Raw genomic sequence first — 16,493 nt, forward strand, 5'->3', positions numbered from 1 at the left:
TGCCTATCATGGCACAACCATGCTCTAAATAAGCTTCAGATGTTTGCATTCTGCAAAGGAGCAAACAGAAATCTCACCCTTGTGTTTAGGAGAAATTCAAGGAGACTTTCTCTTACCAAGCATGTAGATTTTCAAAACAATCAGCCATAGCTCTAAATGGCATAAATACCTTAATCTCTGCTCAGTCTAATAAACTAAGTTACTACAGCACGGAATACATAAAATACCTACTCCAGGAAATATTCAGCACAAACCAAAGGGAGAAAAACAAACCGAAATGCCTTGAAGAAATCACATTTAGGAAAAAGCCTCCTCCCAGCAAGACAGGACTTCTGGTGCAGGCACATCAGGAGAAGAAACCTGAAAGGTGGGGAGGCAAAGGGTGTCCTCAGTGGTTACAGCTGTGACTGCAAACCAGGTGAACAGCTCAAACCAACACAAGTGTGGGCTGCCTGTAGGTGGGAGCCTTATCTGAGGCAGCATTATAAAAATTTGCCCAGAGCCATAAGCAAAAGGGAAAACTACAAGCATCAAACTTATCTTAGTGCCTGTGCCCCAAGGGCATGAGGTGCCTGGAAGAGCAGCTTTGACAGTACGACTCTTTTTTTTGCTGTTTTGTAACATCAGTGTGTTCAAAAGCACTTGGACTAACACTGCTCAAGTAAGGCAGATTGCAAGCAAAAATCATGCATAAGCAGAAGCCAAGTATCAGATCCAGAGAGCTATTCTGAACCACACAGAAAAATAAAAAGGAAAAGCCCAGGTGCAGCAGGAATGTGGAGATCTGCAAGACAGCATCCAGGAGTGAAGGGGGAGCTGAACTGAGCTGCTGGGGAGCACCCACAGCCCTGCACCCTCCTTCCCTTGCCTGGGTTTAGGGTGCTCAGCACACCGTGGGCAGAGCTGATGGTGCCAGGGACCCACAGAGCCTCGGGACATCGCTGAGGGGTCCCTGGCATCACCAGAGACACCTTTTAGAAGCACTTGAGCAGAAAGCCTCCTTGGGGCTTGGATGATGAATGAGCTCATCATGGAGTGGTTCAGCACAAACTTGTGGGGATGTGCTTGAAAACGACCCTGGGCACAAGGGCAAGGGAGGGACATCCATGCAGAGTAGCATATGAGGCTGTGAGGAGGGTGGGCAGCTTATCAGCTGTGGCAGCCCCTGGCTGGTCGTGAGTGTGTGACACTGAAATGCTGCCCCTTCCCCCTGGCTGTTGCTGTGACACTTTCACTGTGTTCAGGTACAAAGCCATTTTGCAAAGAACTTGTGCTTGCCTTTTTTTTTTTTTTTTTGTTGGGGCTCCAGATATGAAAGATGCTGCCATCTCTGCCTCTCTTCTCGGTTGATCCTCCTGGCAAATGAGTTATTTTGGCTAGTTCAGCCTTTCTACCTGGTTCATTTAACCCAAAGCTGACAGGGTTGCAGGCAAGACTGGAAAGACTGATTTCAGCAGCAGAAGGCTTGGGTTTTCCAGGTGGGTACCTCTCTGTGTGCTGAGACATCAGAGATCCCTGTATCTTCCTGTCCCCAACTCCAACCCCTGCTGATCCTCCCACCAGTGAGGCTGAAGGAAGAGAGCCACTGTTTTCACATGGGTGGGTCTCAATTCCCTCTGTGGCTTTGAGAACAAATGAAAGCTCTGCTTTGAGTGAGAGATGGCTGCAGAAAGCAGCAACACACCACTTGAGCAGGGGAAAAGGACTGGATTCAGGTACACCATAAAACTCACTTGTGGCACTAAATAGAAAAATGACACTGTTCAGCTTTACTTACACACATGGTAAACCAGCCTGGGTGCGGAGAGTACAAAAACGAGTCAAAATACAGATTGATTCTGAAATAAGTTCTTTTTTTATCCTTTAGAACCATGGACAGGAATGTACAGCTCCACAAAAATGGAGGCCAAACATACCGAACCAAAACATTTCCTGGGATTCTGCGTGACAGTTTTTCTAAGGATATTTCCTTTCAACCACACTCAGTCTAAAAGCGGCTTCCATTTGCAATTAAAGTAATCGTGGTACACATTGCACACTCCTTGAAACACAATCTTTGTCATAGGCACTATGATTATTTTTCTTCTCTTTTTATTTGTTTTTACTGGTGAAAAAATAAACACAGGTGAAAATGAACACCTTTTTCCCCCCTACTTCAATGTGTTTAGACTATGTGATTAAGTGGATATTTTCTCCAGCTATTTAGATGAATAAACTTTAAGTTGGAGCATTCCTTTCTGTGATCTAAAAGAAAGTTTGTGTATGTAGCTTTACATATATATATACTCAGAAGTCCCAAATCCAACTCATGTGTTTCTCAGTGATTTTATTGACAACAAAATCCATTGTGTTGAAATCAAATAGTTGTCTTATTTCAGTGAATGGTTCAAGACTTTCAGCTGCAAAAAAGTTTTCACAAGACTCGCCCTATGCATTGAGAACACTGACTTGATGTTCACATTAGGTGCTGTTTCAAGCATATCTACAGATCAGTTTTAAGGTAAACATAATTTTATGTGATATAGAAAAGATCTAGTGACCAATAAAGGAAAGCATGAAACCAGGTATAACTCTACAATAGGAGTTCATCTATTTAAATGAAGCCTGATTGACTCTACTTGCTAAGTGCTGAGCAAAAAATCTGGATTTGTGACCATTAAGATTAGTACTGGGAACCAATCACTCCACTTTTATTTCTGGACATCTTAATATCCTTGTTGACTAAATAGGGAGGAATGAAAAACTATTTAACCAGTAAATCAGGCACATGATTTGCAAAGGCAATTCTTCCCTTGCAGTTATTCCAACTATCCCAGCTGGATATTCACAGTGAACAAACCACATTTCCAACACCTCTGTTCCATTTTTAAGTGCTTTTAGTGTAGGGATTTGCTCCAGGCCTCATCAGCAGCCAGTGAGTGAGGAGCACAGGGCTCTGCCTGGTCTTCTCTCAGCTAATTAAGGAAGACAGGCAATGTGCTGGTGCCCTGATCCTACCCACAAGGATGGAAAGTTGCCCATGAGCTACAGCACCTTCCTAGAGCACAGTGATGAGTTCTCTTTGCTCTCTGAAGCCACCTAGAGACAGCTTGAAATTAATGGAAATGCAAAGCTATTCCACTACTTACCAGAGAAATCGAAATGAAAATCACAACTTTGTTGCCAATCTGTATGAGGTTAGACAGGAGCCTTATTTAAAAGGACTATGATTTCCAAGTTGCCCAAAACCTTGGTAGAGTTTCTCATTTTTAGCATCAGAGGCCTCCCCTACTGTAAACCCTATTCCCTGCCCAAAGAAGGATCTGATCTTGTGGGATGCTTCCTCACCACCCAGGCCACTGCCTGCAAGGCTTCAGGAAGGGCTGGTTTGTCCTGCTTGCCCGAAGGTGATTTGGGACTTGGTGCAGCCCCCATGCCTCTGGCAAGGGGGTGTCACTGCTGCCAGTGTCACAGAAACATCCATCAGGAAAATGGAACTGAGATGGAAGTTCAGGAGAGTGGCGAATACTGTCCTGAGCATTCTGAAAGTCTGCCCAAAATATTGCAAAGCACAGACAATTTAAAACAGTTTATATATGCCACAGCCTGCAAATGAATGTGACCAAACCATACAGAGTCATTTTAGCATCACCTGTCTGCGCAAATTCTAATGGCATCAGCTGAAATGTTTCTGGTACTTAGCCCCTAGTCCCTTCTGCACAGAAGACAGAGCACATCTCTTGCCTTAGCTTTGCTTAATGTTTTAGATGTTTTCAAGAATAAGGGCTGTTAGAAGAAAGAGGGTTTCCTGGGAAGAAAGATTGGATAAGAAAGCACATGGACAAACCCCGCTCAGAATTATCCTGCTCCCCACAGGCAACTCATAAATTTAGAGCCTGTTTCGTGACTGGCTTTGGAAAAACCATACCATTGTTATCTGAAGTGAAAATGCAGACAAGCTGAACTTGCCTTCGTGTTTCTCTGTATAACATCCAGGGAAGCAGCATGGAAATTACACATGAGAGATAGCTTTGTTAAATGAAACTGATAATGTGAATGATCAGCCTGATCACACTAAGATCTGAATGCACACAATTGCTGCAGAACAAGCATGGAGAGTTCTGCTTGTACTGTTTGTTCCCTGTGAGGATGGCGAGGCACTGGCACAGGCTGCCCAGGGAAGCTGAGGCTGCCCCATCCCTGCAAGTTTTCCAGTTCAGGTTGGAGGGGGTTGGAGTGACCTGATCTATTGTAAAGTGTCCCTGCCCGTGGGAATGGGGATGGAAATAGATATCCTCTAAGGTCTCTTCCAAACCAAACCATTCTATGGTACATACATGATTTTGGACTGCAGGAGCCAGCTCTGATCCATAGAACTGGAGTCAGAACTGCAGCTGAGTGACCACAACTCTGGCAAAGACAGATCAGCGATGACAATTTTAAGACTTTGGAAGCAGCTTCACCTCTGCAATAATCAAGGAGAATATACAATGAAGTAGAAAAAAAAAAAGAGGTTAGTTGGAATCAAACTGTGTTAACGATGCTCTGCAGTTACCCTGATGGGCAGAGACATTTCTGCTTAAATTGCCCCAGCTCAGGTGGTGGTAGCTAATGAATTAGGTCAAACCATGGGCCACAGCCTCAGAAATTGTAAATCAGCACTGCTGCTGGCACTCCACATCACCTGGCAATACCTGGGAGAATCCAGCCCATCAATTTTTAGCTCATATTATTTCATTTTGATTTAATGAGAGGAGCCTTCACAGAAGTCAGTGCTGACAGCTGCCTTTTGGCACAGTCACTGGTGGAGGAGCTCAGACGCCCTTGTGGGTCACCTTTGGAGAGGAGTGGAGGTTAGCACAGCACAGAGAGAGACCTGGGCTTTATTTTAGGCAGCTCAACTCCTGAGCCACCACAAACACCCTCCTTTGGGAGCCTTCACATTAACTGTGCTTGCAGTGAAACAGCTGCTGCTTGTGCAACACCACAGTCTGACCTGCAAGTTTTATGTAGTCCAGATATCTTATTTACCTTTACAGCCCAAAGTTGTCATTGATGCACACAGAAATATCCAGCTTTTTGTGGGCAATTTGAAAGAACTAACTTGAATATAGCATAATTCACCTTGGAAGGCCATCTAGTCCAACACCCCTGCAACAAGCTGGGACATCTTCAACAAGATCAGGAGAGAAACAAGAAAATACAGATCTTAGACATACCCTATTATCATGATGTAAGTAGAAATATTTTTAATTTAAGTTTCCAGCATCTGATTTAAAAAAAAATTAGTTAACATAATACATGTATTTCAATGGTTTAAAAAATTGCATAAGAAATTTTACTTTTTTCTTTGGAAGTCTCCACTTTCTAAATTCAGCACTTCAAAGGATTGCAGAATTTGGAAATCCCTAACTTAAAAAACAAACTAGTGCTGATGACCACAATTTCACTGAAACGAGAAAGATCTGAGAGAGAAACAAAAGGCAAGTTTCTCAGGTGATGTGATCTGGCCCGACACAAAATCCATCCCTCCTCACCCATGGAAAAAACTGTTCCACAGTCAGGAGAAGCTCCCTGCCCTGTTCTCCAGTGTTCCCAGTGTGGTGGTCAGGGTGGTGATGTTTGCACCACCTGCTGTTTGCCCCTCCAGTAGTGTTCTATTTCTAGAACACTGAAGTTCAGCAGATGTCTAAATAGCAACTGGTTGATTTTTGGTTGTTTTTTGTTTGTTTGTTTTTTCTAATTACATCAAGTTTCTCTTCTTTTTTTTTTTTTTGATATTCATTTATTCTGTCCTGGAAGAGATCAGAGATAATCCAAAGCAAGGAAGTTTAACTTGAGTCAGAAAGCCAAAGTGAAGCCTGTACTGTGTTTCTGTCCTCCTTCTGCTGAGGTTTGCAATGTATGGGAGTGAATTTCATGTCGTGAAAGAATCACCTTAATGTAAGCAAGGAAACTCCAAGCCTGGATTTCCAGAGAAAAGACAGATGACTTCTAAACCAGCCTCACTGAGTCTTCTTCATGTTCCTGATGCATCTTGATAACCTTCAGCTACTACTGTGTATTTCAGAGAAGGCAAGGAACTAGTCTGCATTTTAGAATATTAATTATTAGTAGTATTCTTTTATATCCCCTATTTTTTTTTTGTTTACAAATATTCACATAACTGGGAGCTCTTGCTCCATACTCCTTTAAAGCAAGACATTAATTTTAAAATAGTATTTGCCATAGAACTCTTAATTTCACGAACTTTGGCATTACTTATATTACATAATATAATGTGATGCATATTAGAGACCTCAACCTTTGGAGATGTTTTGGTAGTAAGAGGCAGAAAGTCACATCTGACACTAGAGCTCAGGACATTGCAGATGGCTTCTGGTCTGTGGTACACTAAAATCAGCGTGGTCTGTGATCTCACAGTACTTGCCAGTGCTGGGCAGGAGAGCCCAAGGAGAGTGGCTGACTCAGAGACTGGACATGCTGACAGTGGCACACATGGAGGAATGGCAGGAGAGGGCCCTGCAGCACGGGCTGCATAAATCCTCCTTCAGGGGAGACATCTCCTGTCAGGTCAAACCAGAGCAGACAAATGTTAAGTGCATTAAGTTCTTTAAGGCCTTAAATTTATTCAGGGTCCCAAATGTCAGGCTGATACTCTTGATTCTGAGGGCAAGGTGAAACTGAATGTGAATAAAGAAGCTGAATGGTTGCAAATTCAGTGAATTCAGTTAGACCAAAGCAGGCATGGACAGCACAGAAGTGGCTCTTGCAATGAAGAAATAAGGACAGGGGTACATCAGTGCCCAGCCACTACAGTGATGTGGTACAGACCATGGTCCCCCCAAAGGAAAGCAAATTTATAAATTGCATGTAGGTCTCCTGATGGTGCCAAGAAAATGTATTATTAATAGCTATGGTACAAATACAGGATTTCCATGCCACTGACATACATTATATCCTACAGTTTATTTACATACTTCAGTCATCAATAACCCTTCTCCATTAGAGCTATAAAACATTATATATAGCTTCTTATATTAAAAAAAATAGAATTATAGGTGGTCTTGCTGTGCTTTTATTATTTACCTGGGAGAACTTGCACAAGAACAGCCTTGTGGGGTATTAGAAAATGACTCCATGTTTACAGGAGTGCTGATCAAAGAGGAAACTGCTAAATCTTTTCAAGCAAGGAAGAGTCAGTGCAGGCTGTCAGTGAGGGGTGAGCACTCTGTCTCTGAAGCACTGGAAACAGTGCTTTAATAATACAGAACCAAAACATTGTAAGATTTCTTCCAAGGGACAGGGCAAGCAGGAAAGAAAATGGAAATTTCTGCCTCTTTTCCTTTAATCAAACACTACCACTGTGGTCATTAATAACTTCAGAAAATTTACCTCTCCTAGCAGGTAAACCTTTCAACAGGTAAACAATTATACTGTTTTTTACTATTAAGATGAAAGCACTCTCCCCCCCTGCAGCAGACACTGGATGACTCCAGTTTCCTCCTCCACTGGGGCTCTTCTAGTTCTGGGCTACAGTGCAGACTTTCCACTGTCTCTAATACATTCTGTATTTCTTGTAAGAGACTGCCAATCCCCACGGCACAGTCCTCTGATTGCCATGGAATAAAAGTGAAAAAAAAACCCCACCAAACCAAATACAGACCTACTTTATTAGTAATTTTACTGCTGTTGCAGCTTTTTCATTTCTATATCCTGTGATATACTAATACATGTGATGTATTTGAACTTTGCTATGGAAAATACAGAAATCCTGCCTGATACCACGATTTGGAAGTGCCAATTCTGAACCTGAAAACTGGGTGTCAGTTGTTTTCCTGTAAGTAGACATCAAAACAAAGGAAGTACAATCGTGCTGTGAATTCAGCAATAATGCAGTACAAAACCAAAAAAAGTTTGCATCACTTTATATTTTCACCAAGGTAAATATTATTCAGCGAATAATTTAAAAATAAAATTTAGATAAAATAGATAGATAAAATCTTGACCTCTTTAAGGAAATCTAACATTGCAGCTTTTGGACCACAAAAGAGGAGACTTTATGACTATGTGTCAGACAATACAGATAATGGGTTGATTGACCTGTTAAGCTACTGAAATAAAATTAAAAAAAAAATTAAATCACAAAAACTGAAAAAAATCTATACTAATTATTTGCTTTTTCCCAATCTCCTTGAAGACAAACACTTTAAACTCATGGCAAGATAATAAATCACTTTATAAGCTCATTGTTTTCCCAAAGGGTAAAGAGTTTACAGGGAAATTTCATTTTATTGAAAGGCAATTGATATTAGTACCACTTTCAAACCCAGTTTTTTATTCCAGGTCTGCTCCCTTCAAGCTTCAAATTTATTTACTGCAGGTAGGACTCTTTCAGAGTTCTTCTTTGGTATTAATTTTCAGAATTTCTTATGAGAGTAAGAAATGTTCAAGTAATGTCCAAAAGGAGACTACAGGGAGATAAATTGGGAAAAGGAATTCAGATTTTACATGAGAAGCAGATGTGAATTAACTGCTAACAGATCAATTTGGGAGCATATCCAGCACATGCTTGGTCATAGGCACATGCCATCAACTCATTGTTTTTTTTCAAAACTGAAGCTGGAAGGACACTGGAGTGGCTTTGGGATGAGCCACATGGTGGCAAGTTCACTGCTGGCCAGACACCCAGCCCTGGACCAGGACCTGGCAGCCCAATCACTTGGCCAAGGAGCCTGGCACTGTGCTCTGCTGGGAGTGCTCACATGCTGCTGGGATGCTCAGAGGCAAAATAAATCCGTGTAGCACTGCTCACGTCACATGGGAGACCAGGAAGGTTTGTGACACTACGCTGGACACCAAGCAGCACGGATTTGGGATGTGATCCTCTATTAATGTGCACTGTCACTGCTGCACTGACTGCACCAGCTGAGAGTGGGCTGGGTACCAAAGGCATTCTGAAGAGCTCTTGTTCCACAGGACTGTTTGTTGATCTAAACACGTGCCTGAAAAAATGACAACATTCCAGCTTTGGGACTTGGGGTACTGAATAGTTTTTCAATGGCAAACACTAGAAATGTGCCCATACTTACCTACATTTCCTATTTCAAATGCTGGGATTTTATAACTGGCTTTATTTTTTTGTAGGGTTATTTTGGATTGTTTTTGAAGAAATTCTAAACAGAAATAAATTTTAAAAAAAGATCAGGATATATACCTCTCTCAGTTCTCCATGGTGTTGTGCTGGAGCCACAGGATTTCTTTCTCCTCAGTTCAGAGAAAGTTCAATTTATTTAGTCAGCTGCTCTCCCAGTTTGCTTGAATGCAATGCTACATGTGTAAATTTTCACACCAGACTACACCTGGAACTTCATAGGTCAGATAAAACTTTTAATTACGATCCACGTAAACGACTGAGTTCAGAGCCTCTTCTAGGGGGATTACAGGCTGTCTCCAAGGCTGGGAACAGATGTACTTTTAGCAATCAACTGCATTTCTCAATGACTTGCATCCCTTCCAATCCATGAGTTCAGTGGGACCAGAAGTAAAGCAAAATTTGGCCTACCATGTCAGCTGTTTCAGTACAACTTTCATATGGATGCTTTACACAATTAATTGTCAGACCTCAGAGAAAATGTTGCCCCATTCACTGTAAAACAGGAAGGTCCACAGAGGAAAACAGTTGCATTAGAAAACCACACAAACAACATTAAGGCTATCTAGTTGGATGCTTTCAACCCTCTTTGTTTTCCTCTGCAAACAATGACAGTTTCAATAAGATCTGAAGCGATGCTCTGAACAAATAATACACTAGTCTGTCATTGGTTAATATGAACGTCTCTCTATTCAAACATGCTGAGAACTGAATAGAACAGTTAACATATAACAGTCACACATCCTTTGCTGAGTACAAGATCGTATCTCTAACATGAACCAAAGATATCCTCACCATTTCAGATCTTCAGCTATCATTCAGTAAAACATTTCATTCTCTTAAATACATTGCTTGTCTCCTCTTTCTGGGTCTTTTGGGGGTGCTGCATGAACACATTTTTCTCCCTAAAGGCATTGCTTTATGATATGGTTCTTTCTTCAACTGAAATCTTGCTGTGTGCTCCCATTATGTTGCCAGAGGTGAATTTGCAGAGCTTGGGGGAGGGAAGATCTTGCATCTGAATTGAAAAGATTTAATTTTTAAGCCTCAGTTTGGGCAGGATTCTGCACTGTATTGCAGAGAGACCATCTCGATGAAATTAATGGTGAACAATTCATTAATTGTGATCACCCTTTGAAAATTCTTGAACCAGAACTTTATACAGTACCCAGTTTTCATACAATATGAAAACTCAGGTGTGTTCACAGGGCTTATGGGCAGAGGCAAGCTCCCTCTGCTCATGTCCTGAGATGGGGGAACGCGAATGGTGCTGACAGAAAAGGCAAATGATTGTGGGGTGCAAAGCTGAGCCCCACCTAATGCACCCTGCCTTTCAGAGGGTGTATCTGGTGAGGGCTGGGGGCCCTGCCCACCACAGTCAGCTCAGCTCACACACAGTGAGATGGTGCCCAGCCACCACACAGGGCAGGAAAACACAGGGTGAGCCCAAACCCCACGGGGATCCCACCTCACTGCTGCATCAAAACCTCTGTGTGTGTGCAGATGGCAGCCTGAACAGCCCACACTCCATCCTGGGGCATAAAGCAATAGTTTGCCCTCAAATACATTTCTGTTGAAAACACACAGCAAAGATTGCAGCCATAGGAAATTCTGTAAACAGGACAATTTCATCAACTTTGTCTTTAAAAGAACCCCCAAAACCACAAAAGCAACCCAAAATAAGACTTGCTGAATGAAGACTGTCAATAATAATTTTTCTTACTGCCTTAACAAAAAAAAAAATGACATACACCTTCAGCATTTCTTTTCCAAATTTACTTGACAGAGGTTAAGATATTGCTTTATTCTGACTCGACATACAACAGCACTGTGATTGATTGTGCTATTCTGGGAAGTCTTAAGACTTGTGAACTAGAAAGTCTGGGGCACATTAATAAATCTAACAATTATTTTGCTTCAAAGGAATGTTTTAATACATTCTGTATATATTCTAATTGTTTTTAATCGATCTCCTGGCACTAACCAGGGAAGGCTAATTTGGCAATTATTTATTATAGTTTATTTTTCCCCCTGACAATAAGCAGATATTTTAACACTAATAAACCCAGTAAGTTGTGCCACTGGACCCAATTCATTGTAAAATTGGCACATTTTGTTACAATTTAAGGGGGGAAGAGGGACTCAAAAGAAAGCTAATGCAAAAAGGGCGTATAATGTGATTAGGATACAGCAACCAGGAAATGATACATCCTCTCCAAGGCCTTCATCCCCTGCAGGGAGTGACTTGGTGGAAACCATCTGCTCTTAGAAAGCTCCATTAGAGTCAGATCTCTGCATGCTGTGGGTCTGCCCATACTGAACCATCTGCAGGGTTGAAGCTTTAAAGTTCACAAGCCTAAACCACAATTAATTAAAGTGAGCGGAGAACCGAATGCAGGAACAAATTAGGCAGTGTGGACACTTATTGGCTGGATTTTGATCATACTGGATCTCCCTGACTCTTCTCTGAACAAGCCATAATAAAATTAAAAAAAAAAAAAAAAGTTTAAATAAAAATACACACACACTGAGAAGTGCTCCTTGAGAGCTTACAAATGCCTTTAAAGTGTAAAAGTTTAGAAATGTTGAGGGGTGCTAACGAACAACAGAGTTTATGTTTCCACTTAAAAAAATCCAAACCAGAAACCAAAACCAAACCTGTTGTAACACACACTTCTACATTTTCTCTCGATCTTCCCCACTCTCCAGCAAGGCAGCTCTGATAGGCAAAGCTCAGAAGATGGAGCAGCTGTGGGCTCCTGACCACTGAATCTCTACAGACCCCAGTCCTGCTCCCACTCTTGGCCAATCCCAAAGCTCATAAATGATTCCACTGACTTTCTTGGGGTGACTGACACATCGAATTAAGGTTGAGAGTTAAGCATCTGCTCAATTCAGGGACATTGTCATCATTCCACAGCAGGTACCAGAACTCAGAAGTAGGTGTCTGTGTGCCCGTTTGCGTGGTGTGAACCTGGAATCAAGAGCAGAGGGGGAGAGGGGACTGGATCTGTGTTGGGCTCACAGGACGTGCTCCCCAGGGTCTGAATCCCTGCCCAGCAGCTCACTGCAGTGCTGCCCTGAAACCAGAAATGCATCTAAGAACGGTTACTTGGCCTTTACTGAAAAGAGATGCATAGCCTAGGCCCTCGGACAGCCCAACAGGACCACGGTAAAACCCTCCGGAACGGGAACTGTGTAATCCTGCCTAGAAAGCATCTAAAAGCACGCTTCATCCCTCCTGGAACTTTTCCCTTAAAAAAATATTTTGTTAAAAAACACTATGATATGAGGGCGATTGACTATTTGGTTTCTTCTAAGTAGATGCTCTTAAATTAATGCATATAAATAATTTGTATTTAACCTCCTCCCTTCCCGTTCAGCAAAGCGTCGAATGCACAGAGCTCTGGATCCCCCTCCCGCAGCCCCGCACGGAGTCACTTGGCCAGCAGCGAGTCCCTTCGTGTGTCACTGTCGGGGACAGCCCGTGGCCCTGGCTCTGCCCTGGCCGTGGGGCTGGTGCTCATGGGCAGGAAGGCCGTGCTCTCGCTCGCCCCGCTGGCCAGCTCCGAGCCCTCCGGCCGCCGCGCCTCCGCCAGCATCCGCAGCTGCTCCTGCACAGTCTCCAGCAGGATGTTCACCTCGTGCTGCTCTGCTATCACACAATTACTCACTGGGGAACTCACATTGACAAGTTCAGCAGAATAGGAGTTTTTGCACCATTTGATGCCTGTTACTTCAGGAACATTTTGCATTTGCATGCAGGCTTCGTCCAAGCCCACAGACGGGATGATGGGAACGGAGTTGGCCCTTGAAGAGGAGTAGCCGACCAAGTCCTTCTGATCCACGTTATTAAAATATGGAGTTGTCTCTCTTGAAGGCAGTTGCATATTTATTGAAGTATTCTGAGGAGTTTTTAAACCACTGGATGAATACCTGCAAAGAGTAAAAAAGAGTTCTTGTTGTACGTCGAGTGGTCAGAATCCACCAGCAGCAGCGACACTGTGTGAGAGTCAGTGAACTGTGCTGAAGAGATACACACCATTCTCTCCTGAAACAGAGGAGCACTTGGCCGTGGTGGGGCCCTAGGGGAAACAACAGGCTCTGGAGACTGGTTTCGATTCTCAAATCTGCCAGTGGCAAAGAACTGCTTTCTCTCAGTCTCATTTTGCCCACCAGTAAATGAGAATAATGGAGATTTCTTTTTAAAACATTTCAGAAGTTATAATGTATTATTAATTTTCTTCGAAAAGAAATTTGGAATTGTATTCCTACATTTCTGATCGGGGAAACGGACTGATGCTTTCTTCAACGTCAGAACTCTCAATGTCAAATGGTTGTTTTAGGAAAACGCTTTTAAAAAGTGCAGATAAAAAGAACACGAAGCACTCGTGGCTGTATAGTCCTTATTTACATAAGAATGATTGTCTGTACTCCCCTTCAAACAGGCAGAGCATCTAAGTGCGGTGTACCTCTGAAAAAAATTGTTTTTCAATTGCCCATATTCATAATGTTGGCCTGATTTGTTTTATTAGATTTCATCAGGAAATAGAGCTAATATCTAGGACTTGAGCAAATGTCTGTGTTCTCTTGATACTGTAATACAATTAACAAAATAATCCTTTATCCTCCACTAACACATATTATAACATGATTTTATTGATTGTGAGGCAACTTGTGAATTTTTAATCAACATTTCCATTTTGTTTCAAAGCCAAAATCTCTTTTATTTACAAGAAATGCTTAAAAAACCCAGAAATGGAAAGTATAATAAATATAAAATAAACAATGACCAAAAAAAAAAAAAAAAAAAAAAAAAAGATGTTTCCCATCTGAAATTAGTACTTCTAGAAATATGGTGCTGTAGGAGTTGCTGTATTATCAGGCACGATTGCTACAGACCACAGACATCACCTCAGTACCAGAACATAATTTATGTATAATCAGCCTATCACTATTTAATGAGGCGACTGAATGGTGAATGTAATGTGTTGTATCCCTGGATGAGGAGAGCAACATTCAGATCTGGTGTAGAAGCAGCTGCCCTGACTTGAAGGGTACTATTCCAAAAGCTCCTTAAGCCTGCTGGAGCTCACCAGGAATATCCTGCTACTCGTATGTGCCTCCTGCTTTTTGGCATGAGCAGAGAAAGAGTTAAGGAAGAGAAATGAATCACATGAAGCTGCTGTTGTCCAGCACTGGCACAAGCAGTAATTAACTGGAAAGGCTTCCTCTGGCCCCACGCTCCTGGAGAGGGGTCAGACAGGAGGGAGCAGGAGACAACTTGGGGTTCATTTCCAGCAGTGCCACTGCCCTGTAATTGACTCGTGTGTGCTGGCACTGAGTCTGCAGCACTGCTGCACATCCCCCTGCCCACGTGGAGCTCTGCACTGCCCAGAACTCGCCTGGCATCCCCAGGAGGAGCATCTGGGACTCTGTGATAAGGAGAAAGTGATGGGAACTTTGCTGCCAGGTGAGGGAAAGAGAGACTGCTTTGGGAAGTGGCATCCAGGGGAATAATAGAGCAAGCAGCTTTCTGGGATGTGTGCTACAAGTTCCTGTGGGTGCCCTAGAGCTGCAGCTGTTTTACATCTGAGACTCAGCCTAGGTTAATTACACTGGCACTACATTGGCTTAGATACACCTATAGCCATTCATGGAGGGGCTTTTTACACCAGCTCTCAAGACTCAGGATGAATGAAATACTGACCAGGGGTATTATTCCTGAGGGAGGACAATTAAAAAAAATAAATGAAAACAAAACAGTGCAGACCTTTGGGTTGTGCCCATTCTTGTTTCCTTTGCTTATATATAATTGTTCAAACGACTATAGCTGGAGAGATCGCATCAGTTGCATTAGTCCCTTTTTTGGTAATTCAGGCCCTAAATATATTCTGGGCTGCACCCTGAAAACAAAGGGAGTGAATGTTTTTAATGAATTTCACATGCAATGTAGGTATTATATGGATGATATATAAGCAAAACCAAGAAAAGACTGAATTAAAATGGGTTTGGTGAGAAAACAGTAACATTTGCCAGTTCTACAATGGAGATTCAATTATTCTTCGTATTTTGAAAACTAATTGGCAGCAGCAGTGACATGTAATGCAATGCCTGGCGTATTTCCATAATATTTTTTGAAATACAGATAGACATACCAATTTTCTGCCAGAATTACATGTTTCTGCCTCGTGCTCACAGGGCTTTCAAAGGAGAACTGAGGTTGAATTAAAGTGCTTATACTGTGTGCAACAGGTGAGGTATTAAACTAGAAGGGGTATTACATCTAAACCATGTGAGACTTGGCTTTTAGTTAATTACAAACTGATCCATGCTTCTGTGTGTGACACCAGACTGCTGCTGTTTTCAATAGACTGAGACTTAGAACTGCAATTGCAGAACCTTAATTACATTTTCCTATAATTAACTTTCCCAGAACCACAGTTCCTCCAAAGAAAAGTATCTGGGTTTTTATCTGAAAAATTATTTTGTCTGAATAAATTAATTCATGTGCATGTGTTTCAAAGTGCAGCTCTCTCTCCACCCTCTTCCTAAAACCAAGCAACAAAAGCAAACATTTATAAATATTCAACAGTAATTACGTTACACAGTGTGTAAGAGTCTAAATTAAAGAATGAAACTGAAAGAAGCACAGTAATTTTACTGCCCCCTTTAAGAACAGATAACAAAGAGAGAGAGAAGGGACTGAAACTTTAAATATGAAATGGATTTTACTTAGCATAGTCCCAGCAGCTGTGCTGTCAGCACTGTGGCTGAAGGTGTGCAGGGCACAAGGCTGACAACAAGGTCCATCAGGAGGGATGGGAATCATTGCAGTGGCTCTGCCAGGCTTTGGGCCAGCCCTGTGAGCACTGACACTGACACATACACCCCCATCTTCTACCTGTACACCTGACTAGGCTCCAGCCAGGCTGCTGGAGGATGAAGTTCAGAATGCTCACGGAATTAGGGAGACAAACCACTTTGATCTGTGCATCCTGATAGGGGAAGATGGAGGTGAAAAAGGAGAAGAAAGGAAGTAGTGTAACTTCTGCAGGGGACAAGGGAACTTTTTGTTTGGGCTGGAAATCCGATGAGAACACCAACACTGTGAAACCAGCAGATATTTAGAGGGTAAACATCCTTAGTGCACTAAATATGGATGAAGTGCTTGAGTGGATCGAGGCCAGAAGGGGTCACAGTCTGGTCCCAATATCAAATTTTGCAAAACTGCAAATTTAAAATACAGGCCAGTACAAGCTGATACTTGTAAGGTCACACACGGATTTCCTAGACAAGAGTAAATACAATTACCCACAGCTCTGCTGTTTTGTACCTCACTCCTCAGCCTGGGAGGAGG

The 16,493-nt window shown here is 42.3% G+C and overlaps 1 protein-coding gene across 1 annotated transcript in view; it reads right to left on the reverse strand.

Moving 5' to 3' along the window:
* Positions 1–1,832: 1,832 nt before the first annotated feature.
* The window catches only part of NRG3 (neuregulin 3), a 349,388-nt gene continuing 334,727 nt past the window's right edge, over positions 1,833–16,493 (reverse strand). Inside the window, exon 9 of the mRNA XM_014877951.2 lies at positions 1,833–13,069. Coding sequence (XP_014733437.2) covers positions 12,571–13,069 — 499 coding nt within the window. The 3' untranslated portion in view covers positions 1,833–12,570. The remainder of the gene's footprint in view (positions 13,070–16,493) is intronic.

The sequence above is a fragment of the Sturnus vulgaris genome, chromosome 8 (genome assembly GCF_052056855.1).
Source record: "Sturnus vulgaris isolate bStuVul1 chromosome 8, bStuVul1.hap1, whole genome shotgun sequence".
NCBI lineage: Eukaryota > Metazoa > Chordata > Aves > Passeriformes > Sturnidae > Sturnus > Sturnus vulgaris.